Source organism: Telopea speciosissima, chromosome 8, assembly GCF_018873765.1.
Source record: "Telopea speciosissima isolate NSW1024214 ecotype Mountain lineage chromosome 8, Tspe_v1, whole genome shotgun sequence".
NCBI lineage: Eukaryota > Viridiplantae > Streptophyta > Magnoliopsida > Proteales > Proteaceae > Telopea > Telopea speciosissima.
Genome location: NC_057923.1, coordinates 45,470,096 through 45,489,468, shown reverse-complemented (window position 1 = coordinate 45,489,468; position 19,373 = coordinate 45,470,096). Strand labels below are relative to the sequence as shown.

The 19,373-nt window shown below is 38.2% G+C and overlaps 2 protein-coding genes across 2 annotated transcripts; both read left to right on the top strand.

Moving 5' to 3' along the window:
- Positions 1 to 12,345: 12,345 nt before the first annotated feature.
- On the top strand, positions 12,346 to 12,813 carry LOC122672334 (secreted RxLR effector protein 161-like). Its single transcript, XM_043869826.1, has one exon. It carries the CDS (start codon positions 12,346 to 12,348, stop codon positions 12,811 to 12,813), a length of 468 nt encoding a protein of 155 aa, XP_043725761.1.
- A 5,795-nt stretch (positions 12,814 to 18,608) lies between these two features.
- LOC122672333 lies at positions 18,609 to 19,043 on the top strand. Its single transcript, XM_043869825.1, has one exon. The coding sequence runs from the start codon at positions 18,609 to 18,611 to the stop codon at positions 19,041 to 19,043; it is 435 nt and encodes a 144-aa protein (XP_043725760.1).
- The last annotated feature ends 330 nt before the right edge of the window (positions 19,044 to 19,373 follow it).

The window sequence follows — 19,373 nt, the reverse complement described above, 5'->3', positions numbered from 1 at the left end:
GATAACGTCCTTGGTGCTTGAATCCGTCTGGGTGACGTGACCTCTAAGCGGCGGTCTAGAGTCCTGATAGTGACATGAGTCTTAGCGATACGATCGGATCGTAGATGGGTGGCCCCCACCTCACGTGCCCATGATGCTGTGCCTGGGTGCAGGCCGCGCCTGGGTGAGGCCGCGCCTGGATGTGTGGCCGTGCCTAGGTGAGGCCGCGCCCGCCTGGATGTGTGGCCGCGCCTAGGTGAGGCCGCGCCCGAGTGGTGGCCGCGCCTGGGTGAGGCCGCGCCCGAGTGCTGGGACCCGGTTCATTCTCCTTGGCTATGGAACGGGTCACCTGTGACACGTGGCGATCGTTGATTGGCCCGGTGAATATTGGATGTATCAGGTATTTTTTTTACTAGTTTCCAGAGAAGGTCATGGGATAACACTCTGCGAAATGGATGCTTTAGCTTTTGTTAATGGAGTCTAAAGAATTGTGAGAATCAGTTACTTCCAGTGTAATTAGTGGCCTTCTCTCTGCTCCTTCAAACCGTGTCTATGCACGTGGACTTCTCTTGTGTCAGATTTCTTTACTAGTTCTGTTTTCGTCAGCCATTGATTAATGCCGTTACAATCCTCCTCTACTCCCTCTTATCTTCCTCTTTTTCTCCATTAATCCATCCTTTAACCTCAATGATCCTCTCTCTGTCTCTTTCCGATTGTAACTTGAAATATCCAAATGGGAATTTTTTTTATCAGTTTCCAGAGAAGATCATGGGATCAAACTCTGCAAATTGAAATGGATGCTTTAGCTTTTGTAAATGGAGTCTAAAGAATTGTGATAATCAATTACTTCCAGTGTTATTAGTGGCCTTCTCTCCGCTCCTTCAAATCGTGTCTATACATGTGGACTTCTCTTATGTCATATTTCTCTGCTACTTCTGTTTTCGCCAGCCATTGATTTATGCCGTTACAACCCGCTCAGGTTCCCTGTCCGGTCAGGTTCGTAGGTTCCTCTCATAGGGGATCAGAAATGATGACCTCACCCCCTGCCCGAATACACTATATAGGTGGGGGTAAGGTTGTCATTTTTGCCCTCCCTATGAGAGGAATACGAACCTGACCGGGCAGGAACCTGAGAGGAGAAAAATTCCTCCAGCACTCCCTCTTATCTTCCTCTCTTCTCCATTAATCCATCCTTTAACCATACTGGAACTTGCTCTCTCTCTCTTTCTCTCTCTCTCTCTCTCTTTTATTTTCCTTTTTTTTTTTTCTTTGCTTAGTTTTGAGCTAATAGTAGAGATTTGTATTTCACCATTGGACGTAATAGACCAAGTTTGAGTGAACTATAAAGTTCACTATCTGATGCAGATTTTCCCACCAAACTTATCAGATCCAGTTCCATTGGCACCCTTACATTCATCATCCGTTCCATTTGCATCACAAATATTATCGTTCACTCTGAACTTGATAACGATAATTTTTGCGATACAAGGGAGCGGACAATGAATGTAATGGGCCACATGGCCGCAAGGTAAAATTATTACTTTCATTCTTGAGACATGCAAGAAGTTTCATTAATTTTTGTTCACATTTAGATTGTGGTTGGTATGCATTCTTAGAATAAATTATAGATCTAAAACACATTCTGAAACAACGAACTTTCTCTATTTTCTTGTTTCAGAATGTGTTCTAGACCTTGAATCTATCGTGAGAATGCATATCAAACATAGATTGGAATCTCACATGATTTCCCAAACACAACCTTAAATGATAATTAATGACTAATTTAGTTCCTAGCTAACTTGTAGTAAAACTTTTCTGTTTCTTGTTACTTTGTAGACTCTATGCAATGCATGTGGCATTCGCTTTCAGAAGCGGGAAAGGAGAGTTGTTGGGATCACACAGGCTTTCCTGAGGCCTAGAAATGTTATTAGGAAGTGAATGTGCAGTAATATGTCGTTTACTGAAATAAAATTGAATTGTGTTGTTGCTTGCTGTTTATAGTAATTTGTTGAAAAAGAAACGGTATCTGAAGAGAAGCAACCAGATGGGTATGCCAAAAAAAAGAAGAAGAGAAACGCTACCTGTTCCCATACCCAGATACATGAGTATGAGAAAGCACAATTGTGTTCCTTACAAAAAAGGTCGTAACCCAATGCACAAGGCTCCCGCCACTACAGGGTCTGGTGAGGGTCATATCGTATGCAGCCTTACCCCTGCTTTCGTAGAGAGGCTGTTTACAGACTCGAATCCATGTCTACTTGGTCCCAATGGAGCAACCTTTCCCGTTGAACCAAGGTCTGCCCTCATGAAATTAAAAATTTTATAGATGTTGATGCCCCTGTGCTTTTATTCATTGAGCCTTGTTGGTGCAAGCAATACATGACTAGACAATGATCTCTTACCCATTGGAAAAAGAAAAAAAAAAGAGTATTTGTATGATTTTTTAAAATTTTACAAATACTCTGATTCGCCATCGATTACTGCCATTACAACTATCTTCTACCCCTTCTTATCTTCGTCTCTTTGTTAAACTCTCATGATCCCTTTCTCTTGTCTCTTTTATTTTTTTTTTCTTGATTGCAGTTTATACAATAATTCAGATGAAATTTTCCCTTTTTTCAAATTTTTTTTTTTTTTGGATGGTGATGTATTGTTATTTGTTAGAACTTAAGTCGATGCCTTTAAATAAAGACAAAGAATATAAGTCATTGAAGAAAAAAAAAACGTACATATATGTCTTGGATATATAACTAGTGGGGCTAAGGAAGATAGTGCTATCAATTCAGTATAGTTAAGAAAAAACAAACTAATATATTTATAAATAGCCTTTGACCACTTTTGTGGTATACATCTAAAGGAATGAACCCTAAAGGCCTGTGACATAAGTCATATGATAGACAGCCAGCCTATGTGAAATCAGGTTCAAAGAGGTAAAATCATGTTCAAAGGGTAAAAGCGAAGTCTAGATGACTTGATTAGTACTACTATTTTTTTTAACTCATTTTTGTTAGATGAGAAAGTAGTACCACCACAATGGAAGGAGGATGAGTTATAGATTCATAATCAAGATGAATCTTAAGATATGTGGAGGTGTATTAACTGTGGTGCACATTGTGGGCTGACCTAAGTGGATGTAGGGGGTGAGGCCGCCTACCAATAAAAATTTTATAGGCGAATTTTTTAAACATCCATGAAACCAAGATAGAGGACAATGTTGGTTTCAAAAATGTCATATTTTGTCATAAACGGGATGTCATGTAAGGTTGACAGGTAGAATATTGATGGTGAGCTTGTTGACTACGCTAATGAGGAAAGGTTCAAGGAGTCTAACTTGACCCATACTCTGTAGCGAAGTTCATCAAACCTAGTGTAAGTTCAAGTCTAAAAGACACTTGTAGTGATGTGTCGTACTATGTTTAATATACTCACTAGTTTAGTGTTTTGTTTTAATCAATATTTTGAATATTGTGGGGGATTATTGTATTTTAAATGGTAAGTTTAGTGTTTTGTTTTGATCAATATTTTGAATATTGTGGGGGATTATTGTATTTTAAATGGTATTACAAAGGGAAAATGGTATCCCCCTCGCCTCTAAGTATCCATAATATCAATCCGGTACCCAAGTTTTGAATAATGATAATGTCCTCCGCTACTTTTGAAAGATTCTATCTGTGTCCATTCCGTTAAAAAATGCTGTTAAGTGATGACATCAACATTAATATATTCATTTAAACCAAAAAATACCCTTATATAGTGTGATATTCCAAGATTATCTCCCTAATAATATAATAACTAATTGAAACGAAGAACTTTTTTGTTCGGATTCTCTCCGGCAAACCCATGTGATTGCGGTTGAGATTCGCTGGCCCAAGATTGTCCCGGATTTACCTGAAAAATTGTAGGAAATTTCAGCACAGATGCCAGCTAGGCTGATGAATCTGCTGTTGAGCGTGACGATACAGAGGAGCTTGGCTGCGAATACAGGTTTAGGGTGATGGCGGAGGAGGCGATTACAAGTGATTGGGAATGATGTTATTGCTGAGAGCCAAATCGATCCTTGAATTTGATTCACCAATTGGGCTAGGAATCTTGGTACCAACAGAGGATTCAATTTGGGATTGGGTTGTAGTGTATAGGAAACTTTAAAAAAAAAAAAAAAAGGATCGAAGGAGGAGATATGAATTTCTACTGGGTTGAAGAAGATTGGAGATGAAAATGAGGGCTTAGAGGATTCAATTTGGGACTGGGTTGTAGTGTATAGGAAATTTAAAAAAAAAAAAAAAAAAATGGAGGATCGAAGGAGGAGATATGAATTTCTACTGGGTTGAAGAAGATTGGAGATGAAGATGAGGGCTTAGAGGATTCAATTTGGGACTGGGTTGTAGTGTATAGGAAATTTTTTTTTAAAAAAAAAAAAAAATGGAGGATCGAAGGAGGAGATATGAATTTCTACCGGGTTGAAGAAGATTGGAGATGAAGATGAGGGCTTAGGTTTTCGTTTCATGTGGAGAAGGTGATGGTCTTACCAGATTAGGACTTTTTTTTTTTTTTTTTTTTTTTTTTTTAATTCTCCATAATGGATTGTAAATTGAATGAAAAGGGTTTATCGTATTGTTGGTCGAAACCTCTGTTTTTTTGGTCACGCTTCTGTTTCCTTGAACTATTTATCTTCTTCATTCTAGTTATGTTTCTTTCCAGATATGATAGTAAATATTCCATTAATGATCTCTTTGAAATTTTAAGATTGATTTCAATTTTTTCAAATCTGAAAATACAGAACTATTTTTCCTGTTTCTGAGTTTTTCCTGCAACCAAACACATTGCACCATTTTCAGCTCTATTAAAATATTATTTTCTAGCCTGAAAATCATCAAGAGAGCCAGGGGATTCTGTTATTGAAATCTCAACCTTGTTTGATAATGCTTTGAGAAGCTACAATTCGGATTTACCACCGCTCACCGCCCTATCTCTTCTTTTTATTTTTGAGATCTCTGAAATATTTGACCATACTTATATAGGAAAAAGAATCGGTTCAAAGTAACAAGGGTTTGGAAGACCACATACCCACTGTTGACAACAAAGTTATCCTAACTCTAGTAAAAAAAAGCATCCATCACCTAAACCGATCTCTCCTCCAATTCCAAACCAACGTCACGCACGTCCTTCTCCTTCCACGCCATGGAAGAATTCGACTTGACGATTTCATCGCCCAAGCCAACCTAGTTCAAGAAATCTGAGCACATCATTCCGACATTTAAAAAGTCTCTCCCACCCCATAACACAGAGATGAAATTTGATGTAGTGGTTTTCTGTGGTCGAAGGAGAGTCCTGCAAGGGTTTCAAGACAGTTGGCTGGTATTTCACTTGTCTGGCAGAATGCTTTGCCATTGCTCTCTGGTCTGGGATATGCTTTTATTTTTCAATTGACCATTTGATTGGCCCATTGAATGGGCAACTGCGAAGATTATTGTTGCTAAGAGCTGAAAACTTCAGATCCGGTTCTAAACCTACTGCCAAATCTAATTCCAGGAATTTATCTTTCAAATAATGGTCTGGTGTTGGAATCTCTAAGGCCTGGAATCAATAGGGTTTGGAATTACCTAGTTAATCCATAGAGATGGTTTTATAGGTTTAGGGTATTAAAGAAGAAGAAAAAGAAAAGAAGCACAGAGGGGAAGAAGAGGGTTTGGTTGGTGGCAACCATGGAGTTTGGAGGTTTGAGCTGGGCTTTCACATTAGAAAATGGAGAAGATGAGAGATGAGTGAGAAGTAGATGATTCGGTGGGTTTGGCCATGATGGAGGAGAAGAAGAAATTGGGGATTTGGTGGCTGTTGTAGTTAGTTGGGTTCGGTCATTAGTTGCAAGCAGAAGAAGAAAAAGAAAGAAAAAGAAAAAACAAAAAAAGTATGAAGTTAGCCAATTAAAGAGTAATATCATCTTTTGAAATGCTGTTTTAACACTGTTAGCCACTTAGGGTACGGTTGATAAAATCTTTCAAAAGTAGGGGAGGGCATTATCATTATTCAAAACTTGGGTAGCGGATTGATATTATGGATACTTAGAGGGGAGGGGATGATATTTTCCCTATTACAAAAGATTCAAAATATTATTTTGTTTTATAAATGGTGTGTTAGAGGTTTGAGTTTTTTTTGTAATGGACATCTAAATAGCCAATGGGTGTGCTTATTGGAAGACTTGTTCAAATGGCTAACAAACTAGCCTTGTGGAAAAAGACAAGTTTTGGGGCATATCTTTTTGAGACTTTCCCTTAGTACTGTGTCTTCCTCTCCTATATAAAGAGAAGAGTTCTTGCCCGTTTCTATAACATGGTTTTGAAAACAATCTTGAATATTGTTTTCTTCTACACAATAGTCTAGTGTCGATGAGTTAGTGAATATAGCTTTTCTATTCCGTACGTAATCACATTTGAAACCTCAACCTATGTGATTTGAGAAGTTTTATCTTGGACGCATAGATGCATGGTCAACCCGGATTGTTGAATTGGGGGATCTAAAAACCTTAAGGAGAGCATCTTTTGATGCGACTCAACTCTACCGTTTTCTGTTCGATTATCGAAAGATGACGTATATTGGTTTACTTCTTTCTACAAGAATATTCTGCTTCCATACCATTGGCCATACTAATCAGATAAGACACACACACACACACACACACACACACACACACACACACACACACACACACACACACACACACAGGGAGAGAGAGAGAGAGAGAGAGAGAGAGAGAGAGAGAGAGAGAGATGGGTTCATCTCCAACACTAATGGGAATGTCAATGGAGGTCTTTTGTTCTCTTTCCTCAAAACAGCTGAGAAATCTAGAACCTTTTCTTGGGAGGCATTGTAAGATATGGGCTAAATTAATTATTTAAGTTGATCAGTTGGTGGGAATTATGTTACACAGATCGGTTCGGTTCACTCTCAAGTTTAGGGATATGCTGGCCCAACCCATAGTGGTTTAGGGTTTAGGGCCATGACAGTATTATTATATATACTTAATTCTGGGTCCCCACAACACTCATTCGTTCTTCTCCACTTACCACTAAAGTTAGAGAGCAAACAAAGAGGCTTGAAGTGCTGTGGAAGATCCAGGATCAGGGAGCAGAAATCCATTGGGAACTGCATCGAATTGTCTTCAATATACCACAGTGCAAAGTACGCTTTCATTCACTATTGATTATCTGATTCGTATTCTAGTTCTTGTATGGGACACCATAAGAGACTGTGTGAAAACCCCTATTTAGATTCTACATTTGGTATTAGAGCTACCCATACAAGGATGGAATCGAATAAAGCATGTTTATTAAATTGATTTGAGTTGTGGTTTAAAAAAAAAAAAAAAAAAAAACTGGGCCACCGGGGTAGTGCACGCCCTCAGTGAATGCCCGTTGTGTTTGGTGCCATGAACGACTCTTCCTCATGGTCTGTCATAGATTCAATTGTACGTCTTATCATGATGTTCAAATCTGTAAGCATGAAAGACCAAATCTGAACAAAGATTTAAGTTCCTATGGAAACAGGTTTATTTGAAGTTATAATAAGTGAAAAAGAGCAAGATAAGAAATCAGAATGATGGTGTTAGATGCTTTCGTCAGAATCTTGGGCCGCCATCACGGTGCTTTGGCCGTCGATTGGGGTTTTTTTCCTTGGCAAAACCTTAAAACGATTAGATATTTTTCTAGTTTCAATTTTTGCTTTTCCGTTGAAGCCATGGTGTTTTGCGTGGTTTTGGGGAAGATGAGGGAATATTCCCTCATATTCCCTATTCTCTAATCCACTAACATTTAAAAGAAAAAAAATATTTAAAAGGTGAAATGGTTATAAAAGATTTAAAAGGGTAAATAGTAAAAGGTAAAAAAGTAAATAAATTTTAAAAGGTGAAACGGTTATAAAGGATTTGGTTTGAATCGGGTCAAACCAAACCCAAATAGAAACCAAACCGGGTGGGCCAAACTGGGTCAGACCATACCCGACCTAGTTCGGGTACCAGGGTCAACCTGAGAACCCGTTTTATGACCCGAAAATACAACCCATCGGGTCGCCGTTGACCAGGCCGGAGACCAGCTGGAATCCGACTGTCGACGGCAGAAACTCCGATGGATGCCTGGTATTGAAAAAAAAAAAAAAAAGGGTTTGGTTTGATTTATTTATTATTTCAGATTTTGCTGTTTCTGTTTTTGTTTTGAAACATTTTGTTATTTTTGTTTCTGGTATGAAACAAAATGAATAGAACTGTTTCAGTTTTGAAACATATTGCTGTCTCTGTTTCTGTTACGAAACATAATACTGTTTCTGTTTTTCTGTTTTGAACAAGATTTCTGTTTCAGAACAGAATATGTGTTCCAGAACTATTTTGAGACTATTCAAGCATGGTTTTTGTTTCTGTTTTTGTTTCCAGCTGTTCTGGAAGAATTTTAAATGTTCTAATCTTGTAAATGTGCAATATTATGTCGCATTTGGTTTCTAATATCTAAGAAACACATTGAATTGTATGTTCCCATACATGTACATATATACACAAATCTCCAATAGGGAGAAACATGATAGGATTGAGTGGAATCCACCAAAGTGGCACATTTGATTCGATTGTGTCTTTCCCTAACAGTAAAGATGGCATTTTTTCAAAGGCAATGTCATCAAGTATAGGCATATGCAATGTATAAGAAGAGACACTGGCTTGGGGATTCTTTTGCCCAAAGGTGATTGAATTTCCAAAAGTTAGTGTTCTTTTCACAGTAAAGGTGGCATTTTTCCAAAGATGATGTCATCAAATTTGTAGTGTTTAAGACCTATAAAATAAGGGACATGACTTAGGGGTTCTTTTGCCCAAAAGTGATTGAATTTCCAAAAGTTGGTGTTATCTTCACAGTCAATAGAAAAAAAAAAAAAAAGGACCAGTAAATTCCTATTCCTAAGCATAGGGATATAGTTGATATTATAACTCTTATTGAAAACACATTGCTGTTATTGCTTATTTTGAATTTTGATTCATGTTTTAAACTAGCATACATTGTGTTGATTATTGTCCTTGTAGGATGGCTATTCCTTCCAGTTATTTATCTTCTATCCCAATTCTTACTGGGGATAACTATCAGAAATGGGTGGAAGATTTAGAACTGCATTTGGGTCTCCTAGACTTAGACTTGGCACTCAAGGAGCCTAAAGCTAGCCCTCTCACTGATAATAGTACCACTGAGGAAAATGCCTAGTTTAAAAAATGGGATAATGCAAACAAAAAGTGCATTTTAGTTATGAAAAAGACAGTTCTTGAGACTATACGTGGGAATGTAGAAGTTAAAGACATTGCCGTAGAGTTCCTGAATGCTATAAAGGCTAGGTTTGAACTTAACACAAAGGCTGAATCAAGTGACTTGATGAGTAAACTAATGAATCCTTATTAGGATGGAGGCAGTGTTAGGGAATACATTTTGGGTTTAGCTACTATTGCTGCCAAGCTGGGGGATCTTGACATCAAAATAAGTGATGATCTTGTTATGCATATTGCACTGTATACCCTACCTGATCCATACAAGGTTCTCCAATCTACTTATACTGCACTGAGGGACAAGTGGAGCTTGGATGAGCTTATCTCCATTTGCACCCAAGAGGAGAGAAAGCTAAAACTGAACAAAGTTGAGAGTGCACATGCAACTTTTCATAGGGGATCTAGTGGTGGACCAATTATGTGGGACAAGAAGTTTACCAAGAGAGGGAGATTCAATCCTTATGGCAAGACAAGGGGCACTCAACAGTCCAAGACATTTCAGAATGCTCAGGGTTCCACAGATAAGGACACATGCAATATAGAGTGTTTTTTGTGCCACAAGAAGGGACATTACAAGAAGGACTATTTCATTTATAAGGGATGGTTATAGAAGAAGAAGAATTCTGGTATTGATCTGTCACTTGTTTGTTTTGAATCTTTTGCTATTGATGCTCCTATGAATTCTTGGTGGATTGATTCTGCATCCTCAATACATGTCACTCATTCCTTGCAAGGGCTAATAAACAAGAGGGTGCCAAGCAAGGATGAGGTGCACGTGTTCGTTGGCAATGGAGAGCAAGTAGAAGTTGAAGCCATTGGAGTAGTTAGGATTTATTTGAGTTTAGACTTTTTTATTGATTTGAATAATACAGTTTATGTTCCCTCCATGAGGAAAATTTTGATTTTAGTTTCTATTCTTACTAGAGATGGTTATTCCTTTAATTTCACTAAAGATGGCTTTACATTATCTCATGGCTCTAGTATTATTAGTAATGGATGCTTAGTTGATGGGCTTTATAAATTAAATCATGAGTCTTCATGGGTGATGAATGTTGGCATCAAACGCCCTATTATTAATGAAAAATCTTACACTCTGTGGCACAAACGGTTGGGACATATCTCCAAAGAGAGGATAGATAGACTTGTGAAGGACGGCATCTTGACTGAATTTGATTCACATGACATGCGTGTATGTGTGGATCGCATAAAGGGGAAAATGGTAAAGTCTAGGAAAAAGAAGGCAGTTCGAAGTAAGGAATTATTGGAGCTCATTCACACAGACATTTGTGGGCCTTTTTCTATACCTACCCTTGGAGGTCATCGATACTTTATTACCTTTATTGATGACTTTTCTCGTTATGGGTATGTGTATATTATTTCTAAAAAATCTGATGCCCTAGATGTTTTCATAATTTTTAAAGCTGAAGTGGAGAATTTTCTTTCTAAGAAGGTTATTAGGTCTGACAGAGGTGGTGAGTACTATGGGAAGCATGGTGATATAGATCAATACCTAGGACCATTTGCCAAACATCTACAGGAGTATGGAATATCTCGTCAATATTCTATGCTTGGGACACCACAACAAAATGGTGTTACAGAAAGGAGACATCGTACCTTGAAAGATATGGTGCGGAGTATGATCAGTAATAGTGGTCTACCAGAATCTTTATAGGGTGAGGCACTTAAGACTGCCACTTATATTCTTAACCGGGTACCAAACAAATCGATTTTCAAAACCCCTTATGAGCTTTGGACTGGCAGGAAGCCCAACCTTAGACACTTGCATGTTTGGGGTTGTAGGGCGGAAGCAAAATTATACAACCCAAACGAAAAGGTGTTTGATCCCAACACTATTAGTTGCTATTTTTCAGGATATCCTAAGAGGTCAAAAGGCTATATATTTTATTTTCCTCACTCAGGCACCAGACTAGTTGAGACTAATGTTGCTAAATTCATTCAAGATGATGTTGAAACTTCTGAGACACGCAATCTTGTGGTTGAGGAAGAGAGGGTTGAGATTCCAGTTGAGACAGTTCGTTCTACTGAGCTATCCTTGATGACTGAAAATAATTTATTAGAGTCTGTTGTTGAGGCTAATGGTGATGATGTGATTGTTGACACAGTTTTGTCAGATGTACCTGCAGTTGAGGTTGAGGCAGCATTACCACCAGAAAGACCTACAAGACCGATTAGGGCTCGAACGCCAGCCATTCCTTCAGACTATATTGTTTATCTGAATTAATGTGATTTTGACATAGGAGAAGAAGAGGATCCAGTTAGTTTTGAGCAAGCCATTAGCAACTAGAATTCTTCTAAGTGGATAGAAGCTATGGAGGATGAATTATTATCTATGAGTAACAATGGTGTCTGGGAGTTAATTGAAATACCAAAGGTCTATAAAGCCATAGGCTGCAAATGGGTTTATAAAACCAAGAAAGATTCTAAGGGCAATGCTGATCGCTACAAGGCAAGACTGGTGGCAAAAGGGTTTACACAGAAGGAAAGAGTTGACTTCAAGGAGACCTTCTCGCTGGTGTCATCAAAAGATTCCTTCAGGATTATCATGACACTTGTGGCATATTATAACTTGGAGCTACATCAGATGGACATTAAAATAGCTTTTCTAAATAGAAATTTGGATAAGGATGTCTATGTGCTTCAACCAGAAGGTTTTGAATGTAAGGGAAAAGAGAGCATGGTTTGCAAGCTCAAGAAGTCGATATATGGTTTGAAGCAAGCTTCAAAGCAGTGGTACTTAAAGTTCGATGATGTTGTTACATCTTTGGGTTTTGCTGAGAATGCCATGGATCACTGCATTTATCAGAAGGTCAGTGGTAGTAGATTCATATTTCAGGTGCTCTATGTTGATATTTTCCTAGCTAGCAGTGACATGGCTTTGCTTCTCAAAATGAAGTGTTTTCTGTCTGAGAAATTTGAGATGAAGGACATGGGTGAAAGTAAATTTGTCCTTGGCATTGATATTGTTCATGACAGAAAGTGAGGACTTTTGGGATTATCTCAGAGAGCATACATTGATTGAGTTCTCAACAGGTTCAATATGTCCAAGTGTTCAGTTGGAGATGTGTCTATCAGCAAAAGGTGACAAATTGAACACGGAGCAATGTCCCATAAATGAAGTTGAAAAAGGTTCCATGACAAACATACGCTATGCTTCAGCAGTAGGGAGTTTGATGTATGCACAGGTTTGTACTCGTCCTGACATAGCATTTACTGTAGGTGTGTTGGGTAGATTCCAATCCAATGCCAGCTTGGCTCATTGGACGGCTGCCAAGAAGGTCATGCGATATTTGCAAAGAACCAAAGACCCTATGCTTGTATACCACAGGTGTGATCAGCTTGAGGTAGTGGGGTATTCGGATTCAGATTATGGTGGGTGTATTGATGATCTAAAGTCTACTTCAGGTTACATTTTTATGTTGGCAGGGGGTGCCATTTCTTGGAGGAGCGCAAAGCAAACTATTTTGGCTTCATCCACTATGCAGGCGGAGTTTGTAGCGCTTTATGAGGCTACCAAACAAGCTGTGTGATTGAGAAGTTTATCTCTGAGTTGAAGATCATGGATTCCATATCAAGACCTTTGATGATATATTGTGATAACAGCTCTGCCGTTTTCTACTCAAAGAATAACAAGAAGTCTAGCAGTTCCAAGCATATTGAGATCAAGTATCTTCTGGTGAAGGAGATAATTAGTGAAAAACAAATTTCAGTTGAGCACTTGAAGACTGACAGCATGTTGGCAGATCCTCTTACTAAAGCCTTATCAGTGGGAGTGTTCAAAGGCCATGTCTCGAACATAGGTATTACTGAGTCATTCGACATGCTTGGTTAGTGGGAGTTTTACTTCTTGTTGGATATTCTTTTATGGTTGATATGTTAGCTCGTTTATTTGAGTATAGTTTGATGGATGTTGGTTGTATTCATTAATTGAAATCTGCATTTATTTTATGCAAAGTAATTTCATCATATATTTGTTTGTTGGTGCTTATGGTTTAATTTGCCACAGTTCATAGGCGGTTTTATCACAGGTTATAGGCAGTATTTGCCACAGTTCATAGGCAGCATTTGTCACAGTTTATAGACGGTTTTATCACAGTTAGATATTAACCCCAGATTATAGGCGGTTGTCAAAGTATAGGTTAATATCGAAGTTAAGGACCTGCATGGAATGACATTTGTCAAAATATAGTGCATGCCACTATTTTCATGTTAATATCTCACAGGATTCACGTTGATAAATTCATTTATGTTTGTAATGACAGAAAGTTGTATGCCATATGTTGAGGCATATTTTCTGATGTCGTTCAACATGAGTGGGTTTTTCAATAGGATCAAAGTAAGAGTGATTTTAGTAATGAGATTCCATGGCCACATCAATTGAAAGACATCCTCATAATTAATGTAGCCCAAGTGGAAGATTGTAAGATATGGGATAAATTAATTATTTGAGTTGATCAGTTGGTGGGAATTAAGTTACACAGACCAGGTCGGTTCACTCTCAAGTTTAGGGATATGCTGGCCCAACCCATGGTGGTTTAGGGTTTAGGGTCAGGACAATATTATTATATATACTTAATTCTGGGTCCCCACAGCACTCATTCGTTCTTCTCCACTTACCACTAAAGTCAGAGAGCAAACAAAAAGGCTTGAAGTGCTGTGGAAGATCCAGGATCAGGGAGCAGAAATCCATTGAAAACTACATCGAATTGTCTTCAATATACCACGGTGCAAGATATGCTTCCATTCACTATTGATTATTTGATTCGTATTCTAGTTCTTGTATGGGACACCATAGGGGACTGTGTGAAAACCCCTATTTAGATTCTACAGGCATAGAAAATTGACTTTGGTTCACCGGAGTAGTGTTGCTTGATCATCACTAGTTTTGATTCTCTTCGGTCACTGTAAGCTTTGTATCTAGGCCCTCTTTCCATAGCAAACTAAGCTAAATTGAATTCTAGTAGCTCGAATAGAGTAAGGTTGAATTTTGAGCAAGGGGAGGTAGATCGGGATGACGAGATGCAAATAGAAATTTAGAGGGTGACTTGACTGATGGATTTTGGGTGGCTGGGCACTGCTAGTCTCCATCTTGGTTGATTGTTTTGCTGCATAGAGCAATAGTAGAGTCGGAAAAGGGGAAGCATAAATGGAAATTTGGGGGGGGGGGGGCAGAATTGGGGAGGGGAGGAGGTGTGGTCAGAGAGATTGAGATGATCTATGATCAGTTAGAAGCCAGAAAAATTCTAATTGTATTGAGGGTAAAATAGTCCGATATGGGCTAATTCATATCGGTATCGTATCGTATCGACCAAAACCAATACCAATATCAATATTGATATTTTAAAACATGGTTGGAAGAGGTCTATTTCTTTACCTTTCTTTTCTTTTCTATCCAAACAAACACAACCTTAATGAGGAAGAGTTTCTCCTCAAATAAAACCTAATAAAGGAATGCGCTAAAGAGAATGAAACATGGAAGGAAAAAGATCCTAGAGTGGGTCGTTAATGGGATTGTTGAAAAGGGATGTTGACACGATGCAGAAAATAATGGAAATCGCAAACAACAAAATCATAATGAACACAAGGATTTACGTGGTTCCGCAAGATTGCCTACGCCTAAGGGTATCAATTGGGTACAGAACCGGGTATTCGATTCGGTTCTAATATTTGGGAGACGGAGAAGATGAAGTGGTAAAGAAAAAGAGCTGAAGAATTGAAGAGTTATAGAAGAAGTCATGATCGTGAAGAAATATGTATTTAGTAAGACGTAAGGACTACTAAGGAGTAAGTGAGTCTAAGGATTTAAGGCACTAAAGGTAAACCATTAAAACTCTGGGTTGGAATTTTCAGGCCCGGGGCTAAGGTCGGGGTGGTCCAGGGTTGAGGCCTCGAGCTGAGCCTGGCCTCGTGTTACGTTATGTTTTACAATTCAATGTTTACATATTGCAATTTTAAGATTGGACTAAGTTTTTTAACCCAAAGAAAAATCTAATAGTCAATTGAGGTATGAAAAAAAACAATACCCAATCACATGTTTTTCATTTTTTTAATGCATAGGATGACACAAATGGGAAAAAAAAAGAAGAAAAAAAAAAGGATTAGTTAGGGTCGCAAAAATAGGGTCAATCAGGGCCAACTCGGCCTAGCGCAGCCCAATCAGGGTCAATTAGGGTTGGGTTGGGTTGGGTTGGGTTGGGCTAAGCCTGGTAGGGTTGGGCTGAGCTAAGAGGACTTAGGGTTGGGCTGAGGTTTTAAAAAACCCGGCCCTATTTCACCCCTATCAGGGATTGTGCCCTTCTTGAAATCATGTCTCAGGTATCTGAGGCATTTTAATTATATTTATTAAGATGATAGTTTTAAAGAAGATCTGGTTGATCTTTTGGTTTTGCTATTTTTAGCTCTATCAGAATGTAGCTTTGCATAGAGGGTGGAATATTGGGAGTGGCTGAAACCATGTAAAGCAGTGGTACATAATAACCAGAAGGGTACTAGGCTTGACTATGCCTAATGAAGTATAACGCTTCACTATTTGCCACTTGGTAGTACATTGGATATTCCATTTTAAGCTGATATTGTACTAATGAGATGTTTGACTAGTCCTCTGTCACATACTCACATGGACAAACTCATGTACCACCATGTGGCAAATAGTGAAGCACATTATACTTAATTGTGCATAGAGACGAGGAAGAAAACCCTAACCGGAAAGATAAAAAGGCAACAAATCTAGCTATATTACAAGCAACAAAATTGCTGGACGAAATTGTGACAGTGACACAGTATAATTGTTGATCAAAGAGTCAAATTAAATGAATACCTCAATGTCCTTAGAAGACAGGGAATTATTGCGGGTTTATTATATTTTGGAAAAGATATGTGTACACGGGAGATTCTTCCATCGACTCCATCAAATAGGGGTAGGAGTGTTTATGTCATTTCGGATGGACATGTATGCTAATTTGACTGGTTTTAATGTCAATCATGCACATACACGGCCGTACATGAAAATGTTTGCCTTATATTTTAATTAAGGGATTTTAATTAATTATAGGGAAATAGGGTCAATCAGGACCAACTCGGCCTAGCCCAGCCCAATCATGGTAAATCAGGGTTGGGTTGGGCCTGAGCTGAGATATCTCAACCCGACCTAGGGCCGGGTTGGGCTTGGGCTTGGGCTGAGCTAAAAGGATTTAGGGTTGGGCTGGGGTTTTAAAAAACTCGGCCCTATTTCACGCCTATTCGGGATTGTGCCTTTCTCGTAATCACGTCTCAGGAATCTGAGGCATATTAATATATTTATTAAGATGGTAGTTTTAAAGATGATCTGGTTGATCTTTTGGTTATACTATTTTTAGCTCAATCAGAATGTAGCTTTGCATAGAGAGTGGAATATTGGGAATGGCAGAAACTAAGCTCTCAGACATAAGATTTAGTAATGAAGAAACTTGGTTTGTTCCTTTTGTTTTGGTTGATGAATTTCTTCCCTACTTATAAAAGAGAGAGAGAGGTTTGAGGGTAGGATTATGGTCTCACTCATCTGTGAGAAGGTGGGAGCTTCAAGGCATATATTAAAGGGTGGGAATTTATGATTTTTCCAACTCTTTGTGAGAGATCCTCTCACATACATGGTTTACACAATCGTGTATGAAAACTTTTCCCTATAATATATATAGCCCATTAATAATCTACCAATGCTCTATCAAATAGTGGAATCCAGTACGATGAATAAACCGGACTGAACCGGTTTAATTAGCATAAATAAACCAGTTTGTTGAAAACGAGACAAAAACTAACTACTTAACTACTTACATTGCTAGGAAACTGATCCAATGAGAATCCTGCCATTCCTATGACTACATGAACTGGAGCTGTGTAATTTGTATTATCATATGTTTCAGTCCCATTTCCATCTTTTGTAGGCATAGCCATGCAATTGTTCTGATAAACAGCACACATTCTTTCATAGTTATGGACAAGAACCCAAAGAACTAGTCACAAATTAGTGTCACATTTTAAACAAATGAATCTCTGAAAATCATGATTAATGTTGATTTAAGATTAAAATTAGTCAACCTTATAGTCCATTAGTAAAGGCTCTACTTTTTCTACAAATGTAGAATCTACACTTGTTGGTACTGCTCCTAAGGTAGAATACATTGGCCTGTGTCTGCATTAAGAAATGATTCAATAGACAATATCTCAATGCTAGAAGTAATTAATTTTACATAAATAAAAAAAAAAAACAAATAATATTATTAATCAAATGATACGATATAGAAAATTATAATTTATTTTGTGTCCAAAGAATGTAAAATTATGGTTTATTGTTGCTGTCAACATTCTTGTTAATACAAGTCATCTCGAATGAAAGGTAGATGATTCCCTCTAATGTCTCAAGTAAAAATATGGGACAAAGAATGCCACCTGATCACGCACCGCACCTTGCCCCTACACCTAGACACAGTGGTGTGCGTAATGATCGTCGACACACCCTTGAAAAGTTGAAAATGACTGACAAAGGAAGTGGTGGTCATTTCGAGTGCCCTTGTGTCTAGGTACAGGGGCGACATGCTTTGCTCTCGCGTTCTCTTTCCCTAAAACTATATTTATCAGGTTATCTTATTACATATACAAATTTTTATAAACATAATCTCTCTCATACATGCTATCTCGTTGGTGTTGCATTATCTCTTGGAACTTATTAGGATAAGAATCTCTCCTCTCTATCATAATCTCTCTTAAGTATCTCTATCCTAATCCCTCTTGTAACTTGGACTCTAGCAGTCGGTGTGCAATGGGTTACCCTAACCGTGTGCACCTACCTCTCTTCTCTAGGGTTTCTACTATATGTACACACTTTCTCAATTGTTAACTTTAATTAACAACTTGGTTTCTAATTAGCTCTAACAATGAGAATCCATTCACCGAGGTAGGTTTAGATGCACACAAAGGGTATCGGAGGGTATTTTGGGAAAAATACTAAAAACCAAGAGGATTTTACCAACCCTAGGATAGTGACTGTCCATTCACCGTATGATGGAGGGAAACTTAGACATATAATGAATCGAGTTTTTTCCTTCAGCCACAATGAATGGGAAAATGACATCTCAGCCCCTGGATAAATACTCAGACGTGCTCCCCAAGCAAACCAATAAAAAAAATAAAAAATAAATAAAACATTTGTGGGAATTGAGATCGTATCCTTATCTATATAACTAAACTCTAATTAAGTTATTATATAAATAAGTTGGATTTATTTCCTTATTTATCTCATTGCAAATTTCTATTTAGCTTCTTTCTGCTTCTTCATATTCTCTAGGCAGCCATGGACGATATGATATTGGATGATTTGTTTGATTCGGTCGATGATGACCAAACTCCTTGGAGTAATCTAAACATCATCATCTCTGATTCTGAAACAGAAGTTAAAGAATTAGAGGAACGTACGAATAAGAGCATCACGAGGTTATCGAAGGATCTTTTTCACTCAAGAAAAATAGAAAATCTGAAACGTAAAATAGCCAAGATTGAAGCTTATTTGACTGGTAAGAATAGCCGTTTGAAGAAAAGAGAGAAACCTAAGGAACGATGTATGGAGAATAATAAAGCACAAAACTCGAGGGAGGAAGTGAAACTCACGAAGAAAGAGCTTGATGATCATATTAGTTTAGGTTTTTGGCTTGGCTTCGCCATTGGGGCAACTACTTTTGGACTCTTATTTGGTTCGCTTTTTTCTGCTGCGTCGGAAAGTAAGAGTTGATGGAACTCCTTAACCCACTACAAGAAAAGGCGTCTTTTACGGCGTTTTTTAAATGTCGCCGTAGCTTAAAAAAACGCCGCTATATGATTCAGCGGCGTTTATTACAAATGCCGCACATATGTCATCAAATGTACCGCCGAAAATGTATCGCGGCGTTTATGCCATATGCCCGTGTAAGTATACTTTCTCCGGCGTTTGTTAACAAATGTCGCCATATATACTTTATAACGGCTTTTTTTTGAAATGTCGCTATATATTGGTAAGCGTTGGTATAATTATGATTTATTTGCGGCATATTTACATAAACGCCGGTAAAATATCCTATAGCGG